Here is a 21,214-nt window from a genome sequence, read left to right on the forward strand (position 1 = left end):
TATATATATATATATATATATATATAGAGCGAGATTTCATTTCAAAAATTCAGATAGTACATAAAAATTTTCATTTTTTATGTCTCCGCGTTAAAGAAAAAATTACACGATTAACCCCATGAATTGGGTACTTTGATCGAGCAGCGTGTTTACTTGCAACGACACGACAGTGACTAAACACGGCGTCCGTTGCTGTTCCGTTTTCCGTTTGCCGTGACATGACGACACGAGCAACATTTCGGCAACTCCTTACAAGCGTTAATTGATAAGGGTCGAGTGCCGCGACTAAAGTTGGGAACATCTATCCCGCCTGAAAGTATTCATTCGCCGAGTAGACGAGTCAACAAGTTAAACCCATGGGGACGATTAAACATCTGTTTCTGGACACGATCCATTTCGAATCGATTCAACGCACCCGAATGATGGAAACCCTCGAGTTCTCGTAGTACCAATAAAACTGATAATTCCGTCATTAATAATGAAGAATTTTCCACAAATTCTCTTCTGTAAATTCTTAATGCCACGTTCCTTTACGATATTGAGTAACAAGGATTATTAATTCTTCACGCGACTAATAGATTAATAGATTACGTTGTATACATTATTCACCAATCATCTTGTCAACACATTCACAAGATTAACTAATTATTCAATATATCTCAGATCGGATTTCTTTTAATCACAGCGAGTGAAATTAATAATTTTGTCAGTATTGCAATAAAAATGAGCAGAAAGATTTGCAGAATTATTTGAATCTAAAATTTAATTTTTAGAATAATTTTTTTAGAGTACTGAACCAATTTGGAAACATTAATATTAATTATTAATTTAATTTCCAAATTAAATTTATATTGTACTTTCTTTCAGCGCAGAGTCTGATGATTGATCTAAGCATATATAGAGGAACCTTTAGATTATACATATACATATTATACATATAAATATATAATGAATTATATATTAATTGTTATATATTAATTTGATATATATAATTATATGATTTAATATATAATTAAATAATTAAATATTTATAAGTAATATATATGTACATTCCAACCTAAAAGTGTGGAAATATTTTTAAAAAATTGATATTTTTGGAATTATTTATTCAAATATCCTCATATCCATAACATTGAAATTTTTTAAACAATAATTGTTCAGATTCAACAACAATTATTAGACCTAAAAAAGTACAAATACTTCTTAAAATTAAAATACTATTTCAATATATTATTATGGACATTTGAATGAGTAAAAATGTCATTTCTTTTAATGTTTCCAAATTTTTTCTTACGAGTGTATATATACACACACACACACACACACATGTATATATATATGTATATATATACAGTGAGTTCCAAAAGTTTCCAATATGTCAATATGTATAATTTTACAATAATTTTTGTGTGTCAGTCTATTTTTTCATTTTATATTAATCTAAGTTAATGAAATATTAGAATATATCAGGTACTTGTATTAAATCTATATTTATTACGATTCTTTGTTTGAATAATACAATAAAATTACTCTATTACTTTAGCAATAAGTAATTTTATTATATCGTACACAGAGAAAAAAATTTGTTCGACTATAAACTGAACACATTTAGTTGTTTGCAGATTTGGTTAATTCACCAAATTTTATTTAATTGAATTTAACTTTAATCCGTTTAATATTGAACAGTTTTTGTTAAGCAGACTACGATTAAATTCGATTAAATAAAATTTGTTGAATTTACCAAATCTGCAAACAACCAAATGTGTTTAGTTCATTGAGCAAATTGTTTTCTCAGTGTATAAAAATATATGTATATATATATATATATATATATATACCTACATATTAATTGCAATAATAACACCTAAGGGGAATCATCGAAATGCCTCGATTCGCTATTTAAACCAATCGCAGATCTATGTAACGCAGCTCCGCTTTCTCTCTTACTTTCGTTGAAGCGGTGAAAGCGCGCCGAGTTAAAAAAGCCGAGGCCCTGCAATCCGCTGTGTCAATCCACCACAGAAATCTGCTTGCACGCTGAGCCGCTACGAGGAGAATTCGCGGCCCACGAGACAAGTGGCGTTTTTTCGTTGTGCAACCAGAAGCAACTACGGCTAAAGCTATCTTCGTCTTCTGATCCCTGAAGACGAAGATAGCCTTAGTTGTGGTAGCTTCTAGTTGGATAACGAAAAAACGTCTAAGCTCGCCGCGGAGTGCTCATCATCGTGCAGTTATAATTGCGAATTGCGAGTTTCCTGTCGGTGAAGCAAGGCCGCGAAGCCCTATGATCAATGATGCGACGCGACGGTTCCCAGATTCAGCTGGTAGCAGTATTGTCAGGTCTACTCTCTAAATCTGAATCAGTGGATAGTCACTAATTACCCTGTGGCATACTTGGCACTGATAATCAGTGAAGTTCAACTAAAAAAGGAAGAATGTTTGAGCATTACATAACTAAAATACTGATAGCTACACGTGAATTTCAATGTTCTAATACCATATTCATTGAATTTAAGCACTAAAACAAAGTTAGTTAGATCACATAATAAAGATTAACTAGGTTAAGGATCTCACATTTAATTCACTGATTACCAGTGGCATACTTGGCACTGATATCAGTGATTATCCACTGATTCAGATTTAGAGAGTACCGCTTAACGGTAGATATACCGCTTTTTAGCTTCGAATACCGCTCTGCTACTGCTCTACCGTTTTTAAAACGCTATCTACCGCTTTATGAAAATCACTTGATAACCATAGATCGTAACTGACCATAATCAGTTTTAAATTTCGCCAAAGCGCGCCAACGCCACGGGGTGCGTTCAAAAATTCTACTTGTAGTGTATAGTAATTCCGAATGACCAATCGGGATAAAGAAATCTTTGCTCCTTTTGTCCCGATTGGTCAATCAAACACTGCCCTACATCATCGTGTGGAGCCGCGAGCGGAACGAAGATTCAAAATTGACCTTCGTTTTGTCGATTTACTTTGTAGATCGTAAGAAAAATTTACTTCTCATTTCTATTTTTAGCAATATGGCAATTAACATTTGTAAGAAAGACTAAGACAGTGAGACTGATAATATTAATATTATTATAATATACATTTAATATCATTCATGTTTGTTTTTTTATTACCTACGAATTTAAATTTTGTATTAGTGTTATGCATGTACTTATCTACTTCAAATTAAAAAATGCTTAAAAGTTTCTTAAATTTATTTGACTTTAAATTTATTAGACCTCTCAACTATCTAATGCATTTAGCTGAACTTTTCAGAGTAGTAGTACTTAGATCGGAATCCATAAACCATTTTTAATCTCAAGACCATCTCAAGCAATGTCTTAAGATGCTAATACGACTCTCAGGCCGGTATTTATAGTCAGATCTTATATTCAAGACCGTCTTAAGTACAGTTTTAAGAAGTCACGAATCAACCAGAGGGCCACATTAGCGACTTAAGACATTACTTAAGACGGTCTTAAAATAAGAAGACTATGAATACCGGCCTCTGATTGGTTCATGATATCTCAAGCACTTAAGACTATCTCGAATCTTGACCAACATCTATGAATTCCGTCCATAGTGTAGTTTGTATATTATCTAACTTACATTTTTTTTTAATTTTTTGAACCTACCGCCCTCTTCCTCCCTCTACTGTTTTTTTTTTAATAGAAATGCAATTTTTTGTTTAAAAAAACGGTAGAAAAAGAAAAAAGCGGTAGAGTCAAAAAATTTTTCGTCTGCGGCACCATTTTCTTAATTAATAATTTCTACCGCTAAATTGCTAAATTTATCGCTATTTTAAAGAACAATCTACCGCTAAATTTTTTTAAGGACCTGGCAACATTGGTTCGTCAGTCGCAACGCGTGTCGATCGCAACATCGGCGACACTCACATTTCTCCTCGCAGGCTTGATTCCTTTTCGTCGCGAATTCGACGGATTCATTCACGAGCCACTGGTTGTCACAGAAGACTCTTGTTAATTCTCAATTTTATAACACGCGATTGAAAATTATCGAATTAAATTATCGAACTTACTAGGTCTGTTTTTTTATTCTAGTTAAAAAATTAACTAGACTCCACTACAATTTTTTTTTCGTCAAATGTCAAACATATATTATCTACCTCACTTTAAGTTTTAAAATTGTACACTAGTTAAGCCACAGAAAACAGACCTAGAGACACACTTGTGACACTCGCTGGATCGATGACGCGCTCGATGCATCGTTCTTAGCGCCGAGCGCTCTAATCGTCCCGTCACTTGACACAAACATTCGTCGACGCTTACCGCAAATCCGTCTAATTCCAGAAACAATCAGACGCCGCGCGATAACGATAATTCACTGTTTATTCACGGATCGCAAATTCTGCGCAACATTAATTCGCGCGAAAGGCTCTCTCGCACTTGCTCGATAGTCGCGCGCGTTCACCAAAATCTCCTCTTCTCTTTCTTCTTCTCTCTCTGACTTCTTCTTCCTTTTTTTTCACGCAATTATTCGAGCGGACGAGCAAAAGTGCACGACCGAAAAACCGCACCGCACCGCGCTAACAACCGATCGCATATGCGAACGCGATAGTCTTAGAGAGCCGATGGACGAGGGGGAAGCGTGCAGGAGTGCGGGGGTGATTGAGCCACGCCGAGTGCAACGTGACCGCCGATCCATGGCAGATCCAATTGGCCGCGCGGATCACGTGGTACACCGGTCACGTTGCAGTCGCCGTGGCCGTCGCCGTCGCGTCGTAAGTGCACCTCTCGCTCTGGCTTTTCTGCGTCGATCTGCCCAGAAGCCGTTTGTTTCTAATGCCTCGCGAAATCTCAGAGTTCTCTCTGAGAGAATCCGGGAGATCTCTTCTCGCAAGCTACTCAAAATCTCGCCGAGAGAGAGAGAGAGAAAGATAAACAGATGGATAGCTTTATTTAGCTCGTGCTCTGGATAAGTCCTTTCAAGCGCGCGCGCTAAAATATTTAACGTTACAATAAACATAAAGACGTGTACAAAGCTGTAAAATAAAATATTACAAAAAAATTTAGGAAAAAATATAAGGAGCATACAGCCACAGCACAAGATGTTTTAAGTGAAAGTCATGTATTTAAAACATCTTGTGCTGTGGCTGTATGCTCCTTATTATTTGTATCTGTATTTTTAAGCTACCTTTAAGAGTTTAAAAAAATATGCACGATAGCAAGAAATATGCAAGAAAAATAATACAAAAAAACTAAACAAGTGTCACGTATAATTAATTATGAGGCTTTTCCTATCAAAAAATCATATAGCCTGCATTTATAATTATTATTGAAACTAGTAATGAGAGAGAGAGGGGGGGGGAGAGGGGGGGGAGAGAGAGAGAGAGAGAGGGAGGGAGGGAGGAAGGGAGGTAAGTTCTCTGAGAAAATATCTTAAGACCTTTACAGAAACCCAATACTGGCTAATTTAATACTGCAATTATTTTGGGTATTAAAAGCAAACAATAGTAATTTTAATATTTAAAATAAATATTTAATAAATTATTTTTCAGTACTAATTAGTTTCTATAAAAAAGACTCACAAATTCTTTCCTCTTGAGTTTTTTAATGAATTTCTTAAGGATTTAAAAGCATTGTAATTACTTATATAATTTTTTATTCTATCGTTTTAACTGTTTTTTTAAAAGACCTCGTTAGTGTATATATATTTAATTTTAGGGAGTAACTAAATTATTTGAAGAACTGCAGGTCGAACGAGCGTTAATAAAAGTTCTGTGACTTATTTAAAATTTTAGCAAGAGTTCATAACGTTGAATTGAAAAGTTTCTAAGGAGAAATTGAATCTAAATTATCGGAGAAAATTGGTTCTCATGTTATTTTTCAATAATTATTTTTAGACAACTTTTTCTAACAACAATTTTTTTAAATAAAGTATTTTTAGTGTAAATAAGGTAATTTATGTACATATTTCAGAAATCGGTTAATGTGGATTGTTTAACAATTTTACTTTTGTAAAGTGGAATAGAATCCAAAAGCGGAGTAAAAAATTATGATGGCATCAAATGGCTCCACAGAGTGATTATATTAAAAATCACTTTTCGATCAATCGTGATTCATTTTAACGTTATCGTGACATGTTCTGCTTGGAATAGTCTTCTCAATATGTTACGCATTTAGTCGATGAATTGTTTTTCCGTTCTATTTATATGTATACATCTTATATTTTGCGTAACCATTTGATATCGATTTAAAGCGTCGAATTGTGGGGGACGAGGATACTATTGATCTGCAAAACTCGGCTTGCGTAACGAACTTGTGTTTGCCCGATTAAAATAGGCTTCGTGTGTTAAATGAAACATATATATATATACATATATATATTTAACTATTTGTTACAGAGAGGGCTCATTGATTCGGGACAATAGACAGAATTTATCGCTTGATTTGCATGTGAAAATTCAGCTGAGAGTCGCCTTTTAATTAATTACAGGCGTAACATAACAGCGGCATATTATACATTCCTCTGAACTAATTACGATTTAATTAAATCGCGTTAATTACTATAAACAAATTGATTTACACGAGAAAAAAGAAGTGCGTCAAGTGGCGACCACCGGTGTTGGTACGAATCGGCGATCCGAGAAAATCGTGTTGTTCCTTCTAAATAAAGCGATCATTACGTACACTGAAAAAAAAATAGTCAATTTTAATAAATATTTAGTTGAATACTGCCAATTAAATATTTATTAAATATAACGATATATTTATTTGATACAAGAAATATTAATTTGATTTAACAATCATTTTTTTTACTACACAAATATTTATTTACTGTAAGTAAATGTTTAGTTGGCAGTATTGAACTAAATATTTATTAAAATTGACTATATTTTTTCTCAGTGTACACATGGCAGAGAGATGTCGTGCTTTTAATAAATGAAATCGCCTCAGTGGACAAGTTTGTAAAACGAAAGGTGGTCACGTTGTAAGAGTTTGATGGGACGGTGAGTCTTACGGCTTACGATGTAATTCTTGCGGTAATCACCAGGTCTATTCAAGAGAGCCATAATCGAGTTGCGAGGGCAACAATAGGATTGTGCAGTATTATTTCGCCACGATTCCGCATAATCTCGAAGCAAAAGGAACAGGGCGAAACTGAATTCGCGGAGGAAACAGGGTGGTTGGGAAAATGTTCGCAGCGCGCAAGAATATCGGCTCGCTATTTTCACGACGATGATGCAACGAGTGTTAGTGCAAACTGTCGCAATTGTTGCTCGCCAGCAATTACGCTCAAGCCGCATTTACCTGCATTATCGTTTCCTTTCAGCAGTAGTGCCTCGTGAATTTTTCTCTTCATTTTTTTTTAACTTAAAATTACTCGTCGATTTTTTTTTAACGTAATTACTCGCTTAGAATTTTTCGACACTCTAATATTTTTCATTGTTCTCTTTGATGATTTATAATTAAATAAAAAAATTGATAATATTCTATATTTTAGATAAAAACTAATGCAACTTTTTTTCAATTGCAAAATATAATAATGTACGTAAATGGCATTTATACACTGTTAAATTCATAATGTCATATTATAGGCAATTTGAGTTATTTTTAATCATTTTTATAGATCTCTCTCGTCGCTGCTCTTAGTCTACATGTTAATTTAACTAAAATAATGGAGTTAAACAGTTTAACTCAAGAAAATGTATTAAATTTGACTCAAATTTAGTTTATTATTTACTAAGTGCATACGTTAATATGGACGTTGTTTACTTTGAAACTAACTACAGAAATAGATAATTAATTTTACATTTTGACACACATAAAAGCTAAAGATAAACAAAATGTTACTTAACTCAAAGAATTGGATTATCATTGCGCCTTTGATGTTTAACAGTGTATATATATATATATATATATATATATATATATAATACAGCTACTTTACTTTCCTCATTCATGCATATGTACACACACTTTATTTTTTATTTAATCTTTTAGATAAATATTGTATATGATGGTCAATCATCGAAGTCCCCAAAAATGAAGAAATTAGTGAAAGAAAATCATATGACTGTTTTTCAGTATAAAATGATCATATGTCACATTTTACAAATTAGTTATACGAATGTAACTCTCGTTCTTAAAAGATTACTAGTAATAAATGATAAAACTTCGAGTTATCGAAAGTCAGAAGATATTAAAAATGTAAATTGTGAAGTATGATATGTGAAGATCTTAAATTATAAAAATTCTAATTAAAAAAATATAAATTTTCTATTATTGAATCTGTTTGTTTTTAGAAATTGTGGTTTCTATTTTATATTAGAAAAAAAAACAATAAATTGTAAATAATGCATATTGGTTAATTACATTAATTATATTATTAATATATTTCAATATTACACATAATTTAATATTTTTCGTATAAAAATATTACAGATATAATTTATTCTTTAGAATCCTGCAATTTTTGATGCTGCAAAATTTTATTCTCTATTATTGTTTTATCAAATCATATATTTTCTGCTCTTATCAGTTCTAATGAGAAATGTTATCAAAAGAAACAAAGTACTGCACTCTGAAAATATACAGTGCCGCATTCCTTAATTAAATCCCTTGCATAACTTGTCTCTCGTCACTCTTATCTTGTGTATCACAAATAGACGAAGAATCTCTGCTCGTTGTCATGACGTAATCATTATAACTCGCTATTATCGCTTTGCATGGGAATGGATAATCACCTCCGCAATTTTTGACTAAATTAAATTATCGGGAAATGCATAACGATTTTTCACCACATCTAAAAAACGACAAATTATAATTAAATTATCAATTTTTAAATGTAGATATATCACAAAGTCACCGTCTTATTTTCGCGAAGATTATATTGTTAGATTATTACTAGATTAATATTATTAGATTACATTAAAAAAAAAAAGAAAAAAAAATGTAAAATGGTTAAACAAGAAAATGTTATTGTATTTATATCTCTGTTTTTTTTTTTGCACTTTTCTGATTACAATTTTTTTTAATTATTTAGGGAAGAAAAATTTAATAGAAAGAACTAACCGTTTTTACTTTATAATAAATTTTGATAATTATGTACTTATTAAAGTGCTTTTCGTATAAAGGCAGAGGATCTTTTCACTGCAAATAAACGATGGATACTCTTAGAATAGTTACAGTCATTTATTCGTTTTCACATATAAAACGTATCAAGAGAAAAACGGCCCACTATTTCTCGAAGGCTTCCGTTACTCTTGCTACATCTTCTATTGCGCAAAACCATATGACATAATATAAAAATGACTCTCCCTAAAAATTCATAATGAGTGTTTCCGTTTGTTTATTCGGAATTATAGATTATGTTCGCTTTAATCTCTTTTTCTCTTTCTCGATGCCCTACTTATTTGTTATCAATACGTAATAGTTGACATTATTTTGTCGCTCTATAACTAAATATCTTTTCTATACATTCTCTATGATTTATTTCATAAATTCCATGCGCTTTTTTATACACTATATATTGTTGTTAGATTATTTCATATATATAATGTAGTCGTGCGATTCTCTAACGATATCAACCGATCTTATTTTATCTCCTCGCGATTACTTATTACACAAATTATTTATCAAACGTATTCACGATACTCGAGTGCCGTATATATATTCTCATATTTAAAATTCACATAAAAAGAGAAAACAAGACAGTTGAAAGACCTGCGGCATGCAGAGGACAACAAACATTTCGTGCAATATTATTTTAATGGCAAATATATACGTTGCATTTAAATAAAATCATGAATAGAAAAAAGTATGGAAGGTTAGTAGCAGGAATAAAAACATCCTTCTTTTCACCACAATCGTTTCGTACCTTTGTTAGCTCCCGTTTATCCCGCACTAACGAGGAAACTTTCGGAAGCCTCTTTGAATTTAATAAATTCCGGATTTGTCATAGAATAGCTCGGAACGAAAGATCGACTCTTTTATTTTTTTCCAGATGCTCTAGCAGAAAAAATACCCAGCTCATTAAAATTGTTTCCGACATAGGTATTCGAATGTCTCCCATTTTTCATTTATCCTTTTCATGCTTCTATATGAATACCTTCTACTTAATATGGACATTAAAAAAAACGTCCTGAATTTAAAACGTTTGGCAAAGAATCTTTCTCTTCTGTCGCGACATCAAGGGAAGGGATAATAGCTGCGTTGCACCAAGAGTATTCTCGTTTTAATTTACCGTAAGAATAATGATGATTTCATCGCTTACAACATGATGTAGTCAACATTTCAGATTATTTCTGCGGAGTTTTTTTTTTAATAAAGTTAATGTTATCCCTAAATATAAATATTGACGAGAAAAAAATTGCGCTAGCCCCCAGAATGCATTAAATTATAGATCTGTTCTTTCTAGATAAACTTCTTGTACATTCATCTTTTCTATTTTTCTCTCCAATACGAAAAGAAAAGAGGAACGACAAATCGACAAGAAGTTTAGTTAAAGAGAACAGGTTTCACGATTCATCCATTGGAAGTATTTACTCGTTACTAATTACGAAATGTGAGCTCATCTTCGACAGCTTTTTACATAAAATACTATAGTAATAACCATTATATAATAAAAACCTAAGGACGAATTTTGAATACTGTATCACAAGTGACAAGAGCGCGAAAGGCGTGGACGCGAACTTATTTCCATAAAAAATTTTTTTAAAGAAACACGTGTAAAATATGAATGTATATCAGCGTCTATAAAGGCGAGAGAGAATTCAAGCTTACCAAAAATGGAGCTGTAAAACTATGAAGAAACTATAGCTCCCAAAGTATGTTCCTTGACAATTAGCCTCTACGCCCATCGAGTCAAATCCGCCACATGATCGCGCAAAATCTTCTCTTAATATAACGTTTAATTTATAACAATTAATTCGATTGCAGTATGATAATCAAGGCCGTCGAGGCTGCTAGAAAATTGCGATAATCAAGCGGATCTTATCAAACATACTCTCTAAATTCTTTGAAGTGAAATCTCACTCTAAAGAGTGAAAATTTTGAGCTTGAAAAAGCGTGGCTCAAATTCTTTAAGAGTGAAATTTCACTCTTTAGAAATTCACTCTAAAAGTTTTAGAGAGTATATTTTCAGTTTGTTTTTATTTTAAGATCATCTTAAGTAATGTCGTCTTAAGGTGCTAATATGCCTTATGCTTGGCTTGTAACATCTTAAGATGCTCTTAAATAATCTTAAATATCGGCCCAGTAATCTTTCTTTCAACGCAATATACACGATTATTCATTATAATTTGCCTTACCGATAGTATCGGTGTATAAAAGTGACATAACAAACTTTACATATTAAGATGATCCTCGTGAACGTTAGTTGTAATTGAGTTTTAAACGATACTTTTGTCTCTTTCTATTTTCATGCATAAAAAGAAGCATAAGCTCGATTAATCCTCCTTTGACTTTGACTAATTTTCACGGGAACATACAGAAATATAAACATACATATTTCGCGATAAAGCAATTCTCTGTCGAAAATTTCTGTTAGAAATCGCATAACAAGCGACACGCCACGCGATGATTATCACTACACGATTTAGCGCTCTGCTGAAAGCGAAGGAACCAAAGACCAGCTGTCAGCACATAATCGAACTTTCAAAAAAGCTAATTAACTTGTGTATATCTAATATTGTAGGATTGCTGTAATGAGTAACCACTTAAATCTATTTAAATGGACAAGCTCTCTTAAAAAATAAGTGTAATTACTGTACAAAACTACAGTTTCCATCTTGCACATCTCTCGCCATCAGAACGTGCACTCGATACCTTTTAGTCTCCAAAAATGTAACAACGTCTCGCTCAAATATTGTCACTCTTCGTTTTGATTAATGCGATATTTTACTCTTTCAAAGACTAATAAAAATATAGATACGAGGTGTCCCGAAGAAACTCCAACCTTAATCTTAAAAAATTCTTCTCACTGAAAAAAAATCTGCCTGTCAAGATTTGTTAAAATTTAGGCCGGGCATTTCAGAGGGCACGCTGTACGTGAGCACAAGCCGCGTTTCTCGTGGTTATTTTAAACAAACGCACACGATCGATGTATTAGGAACAAAAACGGCACGTAGACGTTCCATCGTGTGAAAACGATGTTACGATAATCTGAAGATCCAAACCGCTTCCGTACATACTCTCGCAATGTATCCAGGTACATATTCGATACGACGCAAATGATTTGTTAAAAAATACACAAGACACTATACAAAAGTTGCGGCGTTTCTTTCGAATCTTCTTTCGTCAAACGTATGGCTTATAGGAACATCCAATTGTGGAGGGTTCTCACGCGCCACGACATGATTATCGCGTGCGAGTCTCGTCTTCGCGTGCGTCAACCGTAATTTTTATGCGTTTTGGCCTGCCACGTTTTCCCTTAGTCGCAGTACTGACAACCGGATTTCGTTTCACCGCCTTGCGCGCACCGCTCGTCCTACGGACAGTCCTCGCCGCGTTGATCTCACGCGCGTTCACGTTGACGCTTCTCTCACTCTCGATGGCCCTTCTCGAGCGTCGGGTACGCCCGGCTATTTGCTCCATCTCGTCGTACTCGGCCTGCAAGCGACGCGCCAGCTCGAAATCCGCCTGCTCTTGCAACAGCATTCGCTCGATTCGCTGCTGCTCCTCGATCAGTTCCTCATCCGAGAGCTTGTCCATGGGACGTTCGCTATCCGAGACGCATTCCATCTCGTCGCAAGATTCCGGCGGCGAGTCGTAATTGAACTTGCTGTTACTCTTGTTGCACACACCGTCCGATTCACCTGCCGTGGAGGAGGTCCTTGTTGAGTTACGCGCGGACTTTCTTTTGCTCATTTTTCGCCGTTTCGTCCTCCCTGTGAAATTTTCGTCGGCCTCCGTACTATCTTGAGACGTCGAGAACATAGCTTGGTCCTCGTCTATCCTCTCAGGTAAGGCTTTCTTCTTCGTTGCTGTTCTGCTTCTTTTAGACGCAGTAGATTCCATTTCTGGCTCCGACATCTTTATGTCCGCGTTTTCTTTTCTCCTTTTAATTCGTTCAGCTATATTTTCGACGGCTACGTTATCATCGCCATTTCGCTCGTCGTCTTGTAGGCTTGTTTTATTGAATGATGGATTGGAGCTCGATGGATCGTCCTCCTCTTTGTCTATTACATTCACAGTAAGTCTGTTTTCTTTCCTATTGCTCCGCAAATTTTTATACCGATTAGATTTCGCTACCATACCATTTTGCATGATCGGTCTCCAGGACTTGCGTGTTTTCCTCGCGTCCCATTCCTCATCATCCGACTTCTTGCTCACCTTAGTACCATTAATTATTTTATTTGCATTCTTTGTATAATTTTTATTGCTATCAAACGACGATTCTGGTATAAAATCAAGTCGACGGATAGCATCATTTGTCTGAGGCTTTATCATCGACTTATTCGAAATCGTTTGGGAATGAACGAATGACGTCGATGGTTTCTGATCAATCGATGCCCCCGACGTATTATCCTTCAAATTGTGCGCTGCGTGTTTCTCCTTTGCGTCCTGTTTTATTTTACCTGTAACAACATCTTATAATTAAATAAAAAAACTAGACATTTTTTAATTACAGTTTTAATTAAGAATTTAATTGATCATACATAACATATCTATAACAGGTCTGTTCTTTAACAGACTAAACTGTTGGCTAAATTATGTACTTGTACTTAACATAAAACAGATATATATTTGAAGCTTAACGAAAGCGAGACAGAAAATTTGCATGCAAACATCCAAAATTTACCTCTGAAGGCGCTCCAAGAGCATCCGATACGTTTCATGTGTGTCAACGATGGAGCTGTCGGCTCTGCGTTAGACACTTTCTTTAAGATAGGGATTACCCTAATCAACTTCGGATCTATCTGTTTTCCATCTGAGAACAGATACACACAACATAAATATTAGATTTCTTTTACAATCATATCATCAAATATATATATTATCTCCTTCTCTCTTTCTTTCTGATAAATATATACCTGAAGAAATTTGCAATTTCGTCCTTGGCGCTGTCTTAATCGGTTTGAAATGATGAATTTCTTGATTTATACTGTCGTGACTGCCAGAACTTTCGGCGCTACCTATCCTCTCGTCATCGTCGGCCAGCGTCATGCACACCTCTACCCCGAGACTCTTCTTCTTGTTGTTCACTACATCGCTCGGTACTCGTAACTCTTCCTTAGTCTCTATCGTGTAAGCCTTGGACGTGGAGCATCCAGGATCAGTGGAATAATTTGAAGTACTAGGTTGGGTAAACTTTGATACTGTTTGATGCTTCTTCGCAACGGCGTTATAAACGGGTAATTGTTTCTGGCAACAATATGTAGGCGGATTTTTATGCGTGCTGGACACGTTTATCTCCTTAGAGCCGCATACGTTGGAATACATTCCCATCTTGGATAACAATGCATTCATTTGTCTCGTTTTTGAGTTGTCCTTGACAGACTCAGGAAGACCCATGTGCCTGCCTTCTAAGCATGCAGTTTCGGTTCGTGGCGCTTCGGTATTATTTACACGTATAGCTGTATAATTAAACTTGGATTCGTTAAAAACATAACTCGGCACTGATGTAGTCAAGCATTCGTTATAACACTTTGTAGCTTCCTTCTGTTGCTGCTTTGCCAGGCTCTTGGCTAGCAATTGATCCTGCGCCAACTGTGCCAACAGCAGCTGATCCTCCGCCTGAATCTTCTGAATCAATGCTTCACTGGCCATTTGTTCAGCTTGCCTCTCACGACGCATCTCTTCCTGGGCCATTTGAAGTTGAACCTTGTATTCCCGGTGTATCTCTCCAGCTGCACTGAGTATTCTATTTGCTGCATAATCTGTCCAAAAGAAGAATACTTTTCTGTAGTATTTTGTGACACAATTATCATGTCCAATACACAAAGTACTCCTATTTTGCATATTGAATACTATGCATTCTTCAATTACAATCATTTTATATCAATAATTTAAACAAGATAACGTTTTAATAACTTTTTATTGATGTTAAAGATGCCGTCAAGACAATATTAAGACATCATTTGATATTACTTGCTACTTGGAAAATTTAACAGCTAAGAAATAATCACAGCTACTAACGCTAGTATTAACCTATAAGTAGATAGATGGTTTAAAGATACCCAAGTTGATAGGTAGGGGTGTATTCCAAGTTGCTTGGAATACACCAAAAAAAAAATCTTCAAATTTATAGTTATATTCCTTTACCAGTATATCATGTTATAATTAAATTTACATTAGTTATTCCCTTATGAGAGAGAAGAACGTAAACATGATGAAATTTAAGATTTCTAGGCATCTAAGCCATATTTTCTACTTTCCTTTTCTACAACAAAGTTTTTAAGAAAACTATACCTAGGGTGGCCACCCCACTTAGAAGTTAAACTAAAAATCTTTGAAGAAGAGACGGTGATGCTGTGAAATGAAGAAACGACTACAGCATCAAAATTACATAAGCCATAGGAGCATCTATAAGAAGCATGTGAAATGTCATTCAATAAAATAAGTAAACACACATCACTTAGGTTATGTTACATTTGTTTATTGCTAATACGCATGAGTGTATGCGTATGTATGTGCGCGCGCGCGCAGATACGTGCGTGTGTGTGATGCATATATATATATATATATATACGTCACTCACCAGCGTCCAAGCTAAGATCCCCCTCCTCGCCATTGTGCTTGTTCTCGACCTCCTTCGGGAACTTGGACCTAATCAGCTGCCAGAGGCCGTGGTTCACCAAAGTCTCGGACTTGGTGGCGGTGCGCAGCCAGGAACCCACCCGGACCCGGCAAAGCGGGCAGGTCAGGCTGTTGTGCTCGAATGTACCCTGCAGGCAGCGTAGGCAGAGGTTATGTGTGCACGGCAGCGTCACTGGTTCGATCAGAATGCCGCGACATATCGGGCACGTCAAATCGCGTAGATGCACATCCGCGGTAGTACGCGACACTGTGAGATCCAGCAGCTTCGATGTACGTTTCAAATACATTTTCCCATCTTCCTGCGACCACTGACTCTGACGGCTACGACGGCCAACGTAAACGACAGCTAGATAAATTGCTGGATTTACACTGATTTGCACCGCACACCATTTGCACTGCGCTTGACCGACTACATCAGCGCCCGCAATCGGAACTATCGGGAGTATCATCCGCCGATCATCATTCTGAGTCGATAGACCAGGTTCCTTCCTGTCCATCAAACTCGATTTAAAAAAAAAAACTATAAAATTTTAGAACTGAGATATCTATTAAAATTGTTAAATGTTCAATTTAAAAAAAATTGTATGCAGTATTTTTTCTTTTTTTATATCGTTGCATAAAAATATTAACGACAAAGTTACTATTCTTTAAAAATAGATGTACACATAAAATTGGATATCTTTAATTTATATATTTTTTATTTACGACACACGTGACAACACATATTTTAAAAAACCACGATTCTTCTTTTTCGTCCACATCAGTTAAATTTAGTGTCAGAGACATGGTGACCACTTTTGCATAAATCACTTAATAAAAGACTATAAAGACTAACAAGTACATAAAAAGAAATACAATATGAATCTTATTCAATACAATTATTATTTAACAAGATAGCCAATAAATTTTTAAACAATCATTACATCTCTGGAAAAAATAAATCATAAATGCAAATAAAAAATTGACAATTGATTGTACGACTAAGCATAGAATTAAGATTAGAAATTCGACAGTATAAAGTCGCAGAACAGTGAAAACACCTATAAAAATGATCTCTTAAAACTTTATTTGTTTTTTCCTTTAATCTACGATTCATTTTCTTTAGAATAGCGATTTTAAAGAAATTTAATTATTCGCAAAGCAATAATGTAATAACGAAATTATCACTTTCCATATAGATTCACTTTCGATATAAATATATGTATTAAAAAATAGTAAAACTTATATATAAGTATAACAATATTGTAATTGCATAAGATATGTATATTTTTACGTGACATGATTCTTATAACACATTTATGGTCCAGAGTATTATTTCGTGCACATTATGCCTATATACTTTTTTGCCTTGTAACTTAATGCTAGCACAATGCGTTTGTCTCTAATCTACTCGAATATTTTATTCCAAGGACAATTCAAAACAATAAACAAAACCGCGATGCAAGCTTATCGTCTGGTTCTGGAACTCAATTTCTTTTCAATCTCTTCTCTATCTGAATCAGTAAGACAGTGGAGAAGAAAAGATTGAAGATTTGGAAAACTAAATGGTCCTATTCTAACTAACTTTAAAAATTCATCGAAAGAAGTCAGTGCGCGAAAAAAATTCTTAGAATTTTAAATAACAGTAAACAGTGATAAATTGTATAAATTTCTCTAGAAAATGTACACGACGTGCATAAAAGGACAACGTACCAAAATGCGCAATTAATATTCTGCGATTCTATATGAATACAATATTTAGATGTACAATTTATATGAATGCGATAAAATGATTTAAAAAATTGAGATTTGTAGTTAAAAACACATCCAATGGCGCAGGGTGCCTATCTCTGCCCAAAATTATGTCTATCTCTTTCATAAAATATTTTAAATCCGATTTTCATTTCTGTTAAATACAAAATTAAGTATCGAATACTTCATTCGAATCATTCTGCTGTCGCGATTCTTAATCGGTAACATTATGGAAGCTTCGTATTTTTACATTAAGAAGAATACATTTTTGTACATCTTAGACTGCGGTCTTGGCGCTTCAAATCTTACATAGCATATACTTTGAAAGCACACAAAACAATGCGTACGCAAACATCAATATAGCTGGATCATCTTGAATCACCTGATATTTCCAGTAATTCTTATTACATCATTAATACGTCGCATCGTTTTCGCTCCTACTTTCGCACCAATTGTTTCATCTCGAGCTATGTTCAAATTTCCAATCGAGTACCACTCAAGTATCATTTTATCCTTATTGTCCACTAAATATTAAACAAGGATTACATGATACTTAGAGAGTACTCAGGTGAGTATCTGAACACGCCCTCGGAAGATGGTTTCAGTTGACTGGAGCATTTCGACATATTTAGTGGGAAATTACATAGCGATTGCTATAGCATGCGGAACAGTAATGTATTAGTAATCCAAACATAGCGTTTGGAGCATAGCGTTTAAAGCATTTAGAAGAAGCAAATAGACCGCAGCCTTAATCGAACATTCTGACGTGTTCATGACATACAGGCGAATAAAATCGAACATCCAATCAGCCTTATAAGGATGATTTCTCTAATTTATTGAGCGTCTATTTTGCTTTGGCTGAAGGACGATTTCTCAGATTCTTCTTCGTCGCCTGATCAACTTCTGGGAGATCGTCGTCTTCGGACAAGGCCGATTTCTTGCCTACAAAGATACAATACGCATGCATTTTACTTCAATGAAATAAATCCTGACATAAATAATAGAAATAAAATCAATAATAGCAAAATATATAATAAAATAAATGAAGAACTTTACGGATTTTCACCTTCTCGTTTCTTCGGCTTCTGCTTCGGCTTCGTCTTCATGACAACAGGCGCGGCGTTCTCGCGTGCACGCTTGATTTGCTTCGTAATAAAGAAATATAGAAGGTAGCCTTGGAAGAGCGAGATAATAACCGCTGCGGAGAATTGTACAACAGGAGTATTAAAGTTGCCGGTAACATAGTCAAGTTTAAACTCCTGTTTCCTCAAACCATACAGGAACACTATACACGTAAGCGCGATAGTCGTAATACGTGCAAACACGTAAGTTGCATTGGCAACCAGGAATGACACTGTAACGAACGTCGACAAATATATTAATTACTATGTATAGTAATGACAAGTAATTCAATAAAAGCAACTTACATTTAGTTCTCTTTTCTTTTTGACTAATAAAGTGAACCAGTCTGGCTGCATGTAGCAAAGCATCTCCCACATAATGGAGAGTTAATAAGATCAGAGCGAGATGCTGGAAGCTAAGAGAATAACAAATATATATATTTTAATACAAATTCTGCGAAAATATAAAATAAAGTAGGTCTATATATTATAATATTATAATATTACTTGAAGAAATAAGCTGCAAATGTAAAGATTAATCCAATAGTTGCATGGACAACACGTTGCAAAATGTCTTCTTTTTTAGTTCGTTGAAAATAGAGCTCGGGATAGCAATGCAACCAATAAGAAAGCTGAGCGATGAAAAATAGTTTTAGGGAGGCGGACATCGGCACTGGATATTCTTCCCACAACGTCCATATGTTCAAAAGAATATTCTCTCTAAAAGAAAAAGAAACGTTATTTTACTGATACTTTCTCTCATATCTCTTTTTAGTATTATTTATTAAAATCTGTATCACCTGATTATAATATCAATGGCCCACAATGCAGATAATACATAAAATACTATTAATTGGCTGGACTCGTTAAATTTAGAAAGCTTAACTTTGCTGAGATGAAGTCGCTTGGAAATTTTCTGTGGACAAAAGTGATTTTATCAATGAAAGAGTTTAAATATATTCATATAGCTAGACAATATTTTGTCATCAGAGAGGTATACTTACATCAAATATATATTCCTGAAGCACAGCATGCATTATGATAGTTATCAAGAAATAAAAGAACACTGCACATGCATCTTTCCATCCTGTAGCATACTTCACCACTGCTGTCGGATCCTCGGTAGTATTGGTCACATTATGATGAATAGCAATAAACATATAGGCCCATGGCGACGTAACCTGATACAGAAAATAATTTTGAATTTAATTCAATTTTAATTTAATAGACTACATAAATAAGTAGCCTCAAAAAATCCACAATGTACACTCTAACAATATAATTAGATTAATTAAATATTTTGAAATAAATTTTAACATTTTAATAAATATTTTTCTTTTTTTCCAAAATCAATATAAAAAGGCAATTATAACAGCATTAGCAATTATAACAGCAATTATAACAGTATTAAATTTATAAATATAATATTGAAGATAACGTGTTTAAACTAATAAGATATTTATCACAATTAAAATGTTCATAAAAATGTAATGAAAATTCAAAATTGAAAAAGAAATACTCTCAAATACAATAAATAAAAATGTATGCGTATGTGTGACGAGTCAAATTTGTTTTGACAGGAACAACTCGTAACATATGGTCATCCTACTTTTCAGGTATCCTCCGAATTTCCACAGACCACAATCAAGAGCGAAAGCTTTGTGAGGAATTCTCACAAAAGCGACTCTCCCGTTTCGCCAAAAGAATGTAAATCGAAACGTAAATTCTAAATGGAGCCGGAGAACAAACTCCGGGATAGCCGCCACCGACCTGCACCATGAGTCCAATCACGAAGACCATGGCCACACAGGAGAAGATGTCCGCATGATTTTGTATGACGAACTCGTGGCTGAGGATCGGCGGGTTCTTGCTCGAGCTCTTGCGTCCCTTCATCGTCACCATCTTGGCCGTCAGGAGTGTATGTTCACTGAGTGGCGAACGCGGCACAACAGACAGACGGCGGAGGGACGAGCGGCTCCACCGCAAGAAACCGGGCCACGACGTTTCACCGTCGTGGAAACGTCATGCGTGTATAGGTACACACCACACACGCGGCGGCCAACCAGGCCAACGTCGAGCAATGTGGCGCTCGTTCCCCTAACTCGTTGGCACCGCAAGCGTCATACTGACCACTGTACTCCGATACTTCAAATCTTCACCCGCTTCACTGGACCTTCTTCCTATCTGACGCAATCGCATAAAAAAAATGTATGTATATTTTCAGTCTATTCTGAGTAAATACTGACCTGGACCCATCGAAGTGAAGAAGAACATCAGGGATAAAAGGTAGACTTTTCGAGCAGACGTTCGCTTGACTTGTAGCGCGACGTAACCACCGCGCTACGCGGCTGAACTCGAATTGGGAAAGATGTTTAAAGATGAATTATATTTAAAAATAATATCATCAACGAGATACTATTATATCTCGTCGGTGGTAATACTAAAAACATATACAAATTTTATAGATTATTTCATTATTATGTATGGATATCTGTGTAAAATTAGAGAAATTCTCCTACTGCCCAGTCAGAAATGATAATGGAATCGACATCGAATCGATGACAGATAGTATCTAGTTAAAATATTAAAAGTTAAAAAAAAGATAAAAAATTAATAACTTTTAACTTAACTTAGTTA

At 34.8% G+C, this 21,214-nt stretch overlaps 3 protein-coding genes across 4 annotated transcripts in view; all 3 read right to left on the bottom strand.

Moving 5' to 3' along the window:
- Positions 1 to 4,083, bottom strand: part of phr6-4 ((6-4)-photolyase) — a 23,849-nt gene extending 19,766 nt beyond the window's left edge. Inside the window, exon 1 of one of the 2 annotated variants that reach the window (XM_018502518.1) lies at positions 3,900 to 4,083. The gene's annotated coding sequence lies outside the window, so the exon portion shown is untranslated. Of the gene's footprint in view, positions 1 to 1,947; positions 2,003 to 3,899 lie in introns of those variants that run through there. The other variant, XM_018502528.1, reaches the window with a different exon arrangement.
- Positions 4,084 to 11,940: 7,857 nt separating this feature from the next.
- LOC108757784 (uncharacterized) lies at positions 11,941 to 16,173 on the bottom strand. The gene is made up of 4 exons (XM_018502354.1): positions 15,667 to 16,173; positions 14,000 to 14,845; positions 13,768 to 13,896; positions 11,941 to 13,543 (listed from the first exon to the last, which is right to left on the bottom strand). Exons 1-4 carry the CDS (start codon positions 16,010 to 16,012, stop codon positions 12,324 to 12,326), a joined length of 2,541 nt encoding a protein of 846 aa, XP_018357856.1. The 5' UTR covers positions 16,013 to 16,173; the 3' UTR covers positions 11,941 to 12,323.
- Positions 16,174 to 16,971: 798 nt separating this feature from the next.
- On the bottom strand, positions 16,972 to 20,681 carry TRAM (translocating chain-associated membrane protein 1). The gene is made up of 7 exons (XM_018502342.1): positions 20,348 to 20,681; positions 19,582 to 19,758; positions 19,378 to 19,493; positions 19,085 to 19,297; positions 18,884 to 18,993; positions 18,523 to 18,810; positions 16,972 to 18,398 (listed from the first exon to the last, which is right to left on the bottom strand). Exons 1-7 carry the CDS (start codon positions 20,477 to 20,479, stop codon positions 18,301 to 18,303), a joined length of 1,134 nt encoding a protein of 377 aa, XP_018357844.1. The 5' UTR covers positions 20,480 to 20,681; the 3' UTR covers positions 16,972 to 18,300.
- Between the last annotated feature and the right edge of the window lie 533 nt (positions 20,682 to 21,214).

Source organism: Trachymyrmex cornetzi, unplaced genomic scaffold, assembly GCF_001594075.2.
Source record: "Trachymyrmex cornetzi isolate Tcor2-1 unplaced genomic scaffold, Tcor1.1 scaffold1012, whole genome shotgun sequence".
NCBI classification, from domain to species: Eukaryota; Metazoa; Arthropoda; class Insecta; order Hymenoptera; family Formicidae; genus Trachymyrmex; species Trachymyrmex cornetzi.

Excerpts from the sequence above, each read along its gene's own strand:
- LOC108757784 (XM_018502354.1), bottom strand. The coding sequence starts at position 16,012 with ATGTATTTGAAACGTACATCGAAGCTGCTGGATCTCACAGTGTCGCGT. Across the intron at positions 14,846-15,666 it reads GGATCTTAGCTTGGACGCTG|ATTATGCAGCAAATAGAATA; the intron begins GTGAGTGACGTA and ends TCTTTTGGACAG. Across the intron at positions 13,544-13,767 it reads CTCTTGGAGCGCCTTCAGAG|GTAAAATAAAACAGGACGCA; the intron begins GTAAATTTTGGA and ends ATGTTGTTACAG.
- TRAM (XM_018502342.1), bottom strand. The coding sequence starts at position 20,479 with ATGGTGACGATGAAGGGACGCAAGAGCTCGAGCAAGAACCCGCCGATC. Across the intron at positions 19,298-19,377 it reads GCCATTGATATTATAATCAG|AGAGAATATTCTTTTGAACA; the intron begins GTGATACAGATT and ends TTTTTCTTTTAG. Across the intron at positions 18,994-19,084 it reads TTTGCAGCTTATTTCTTCAA|CTTCCAGCATCTCGCTCTGA; the intron begins GTAATATTATAA and ends TTATTCTCTTAG.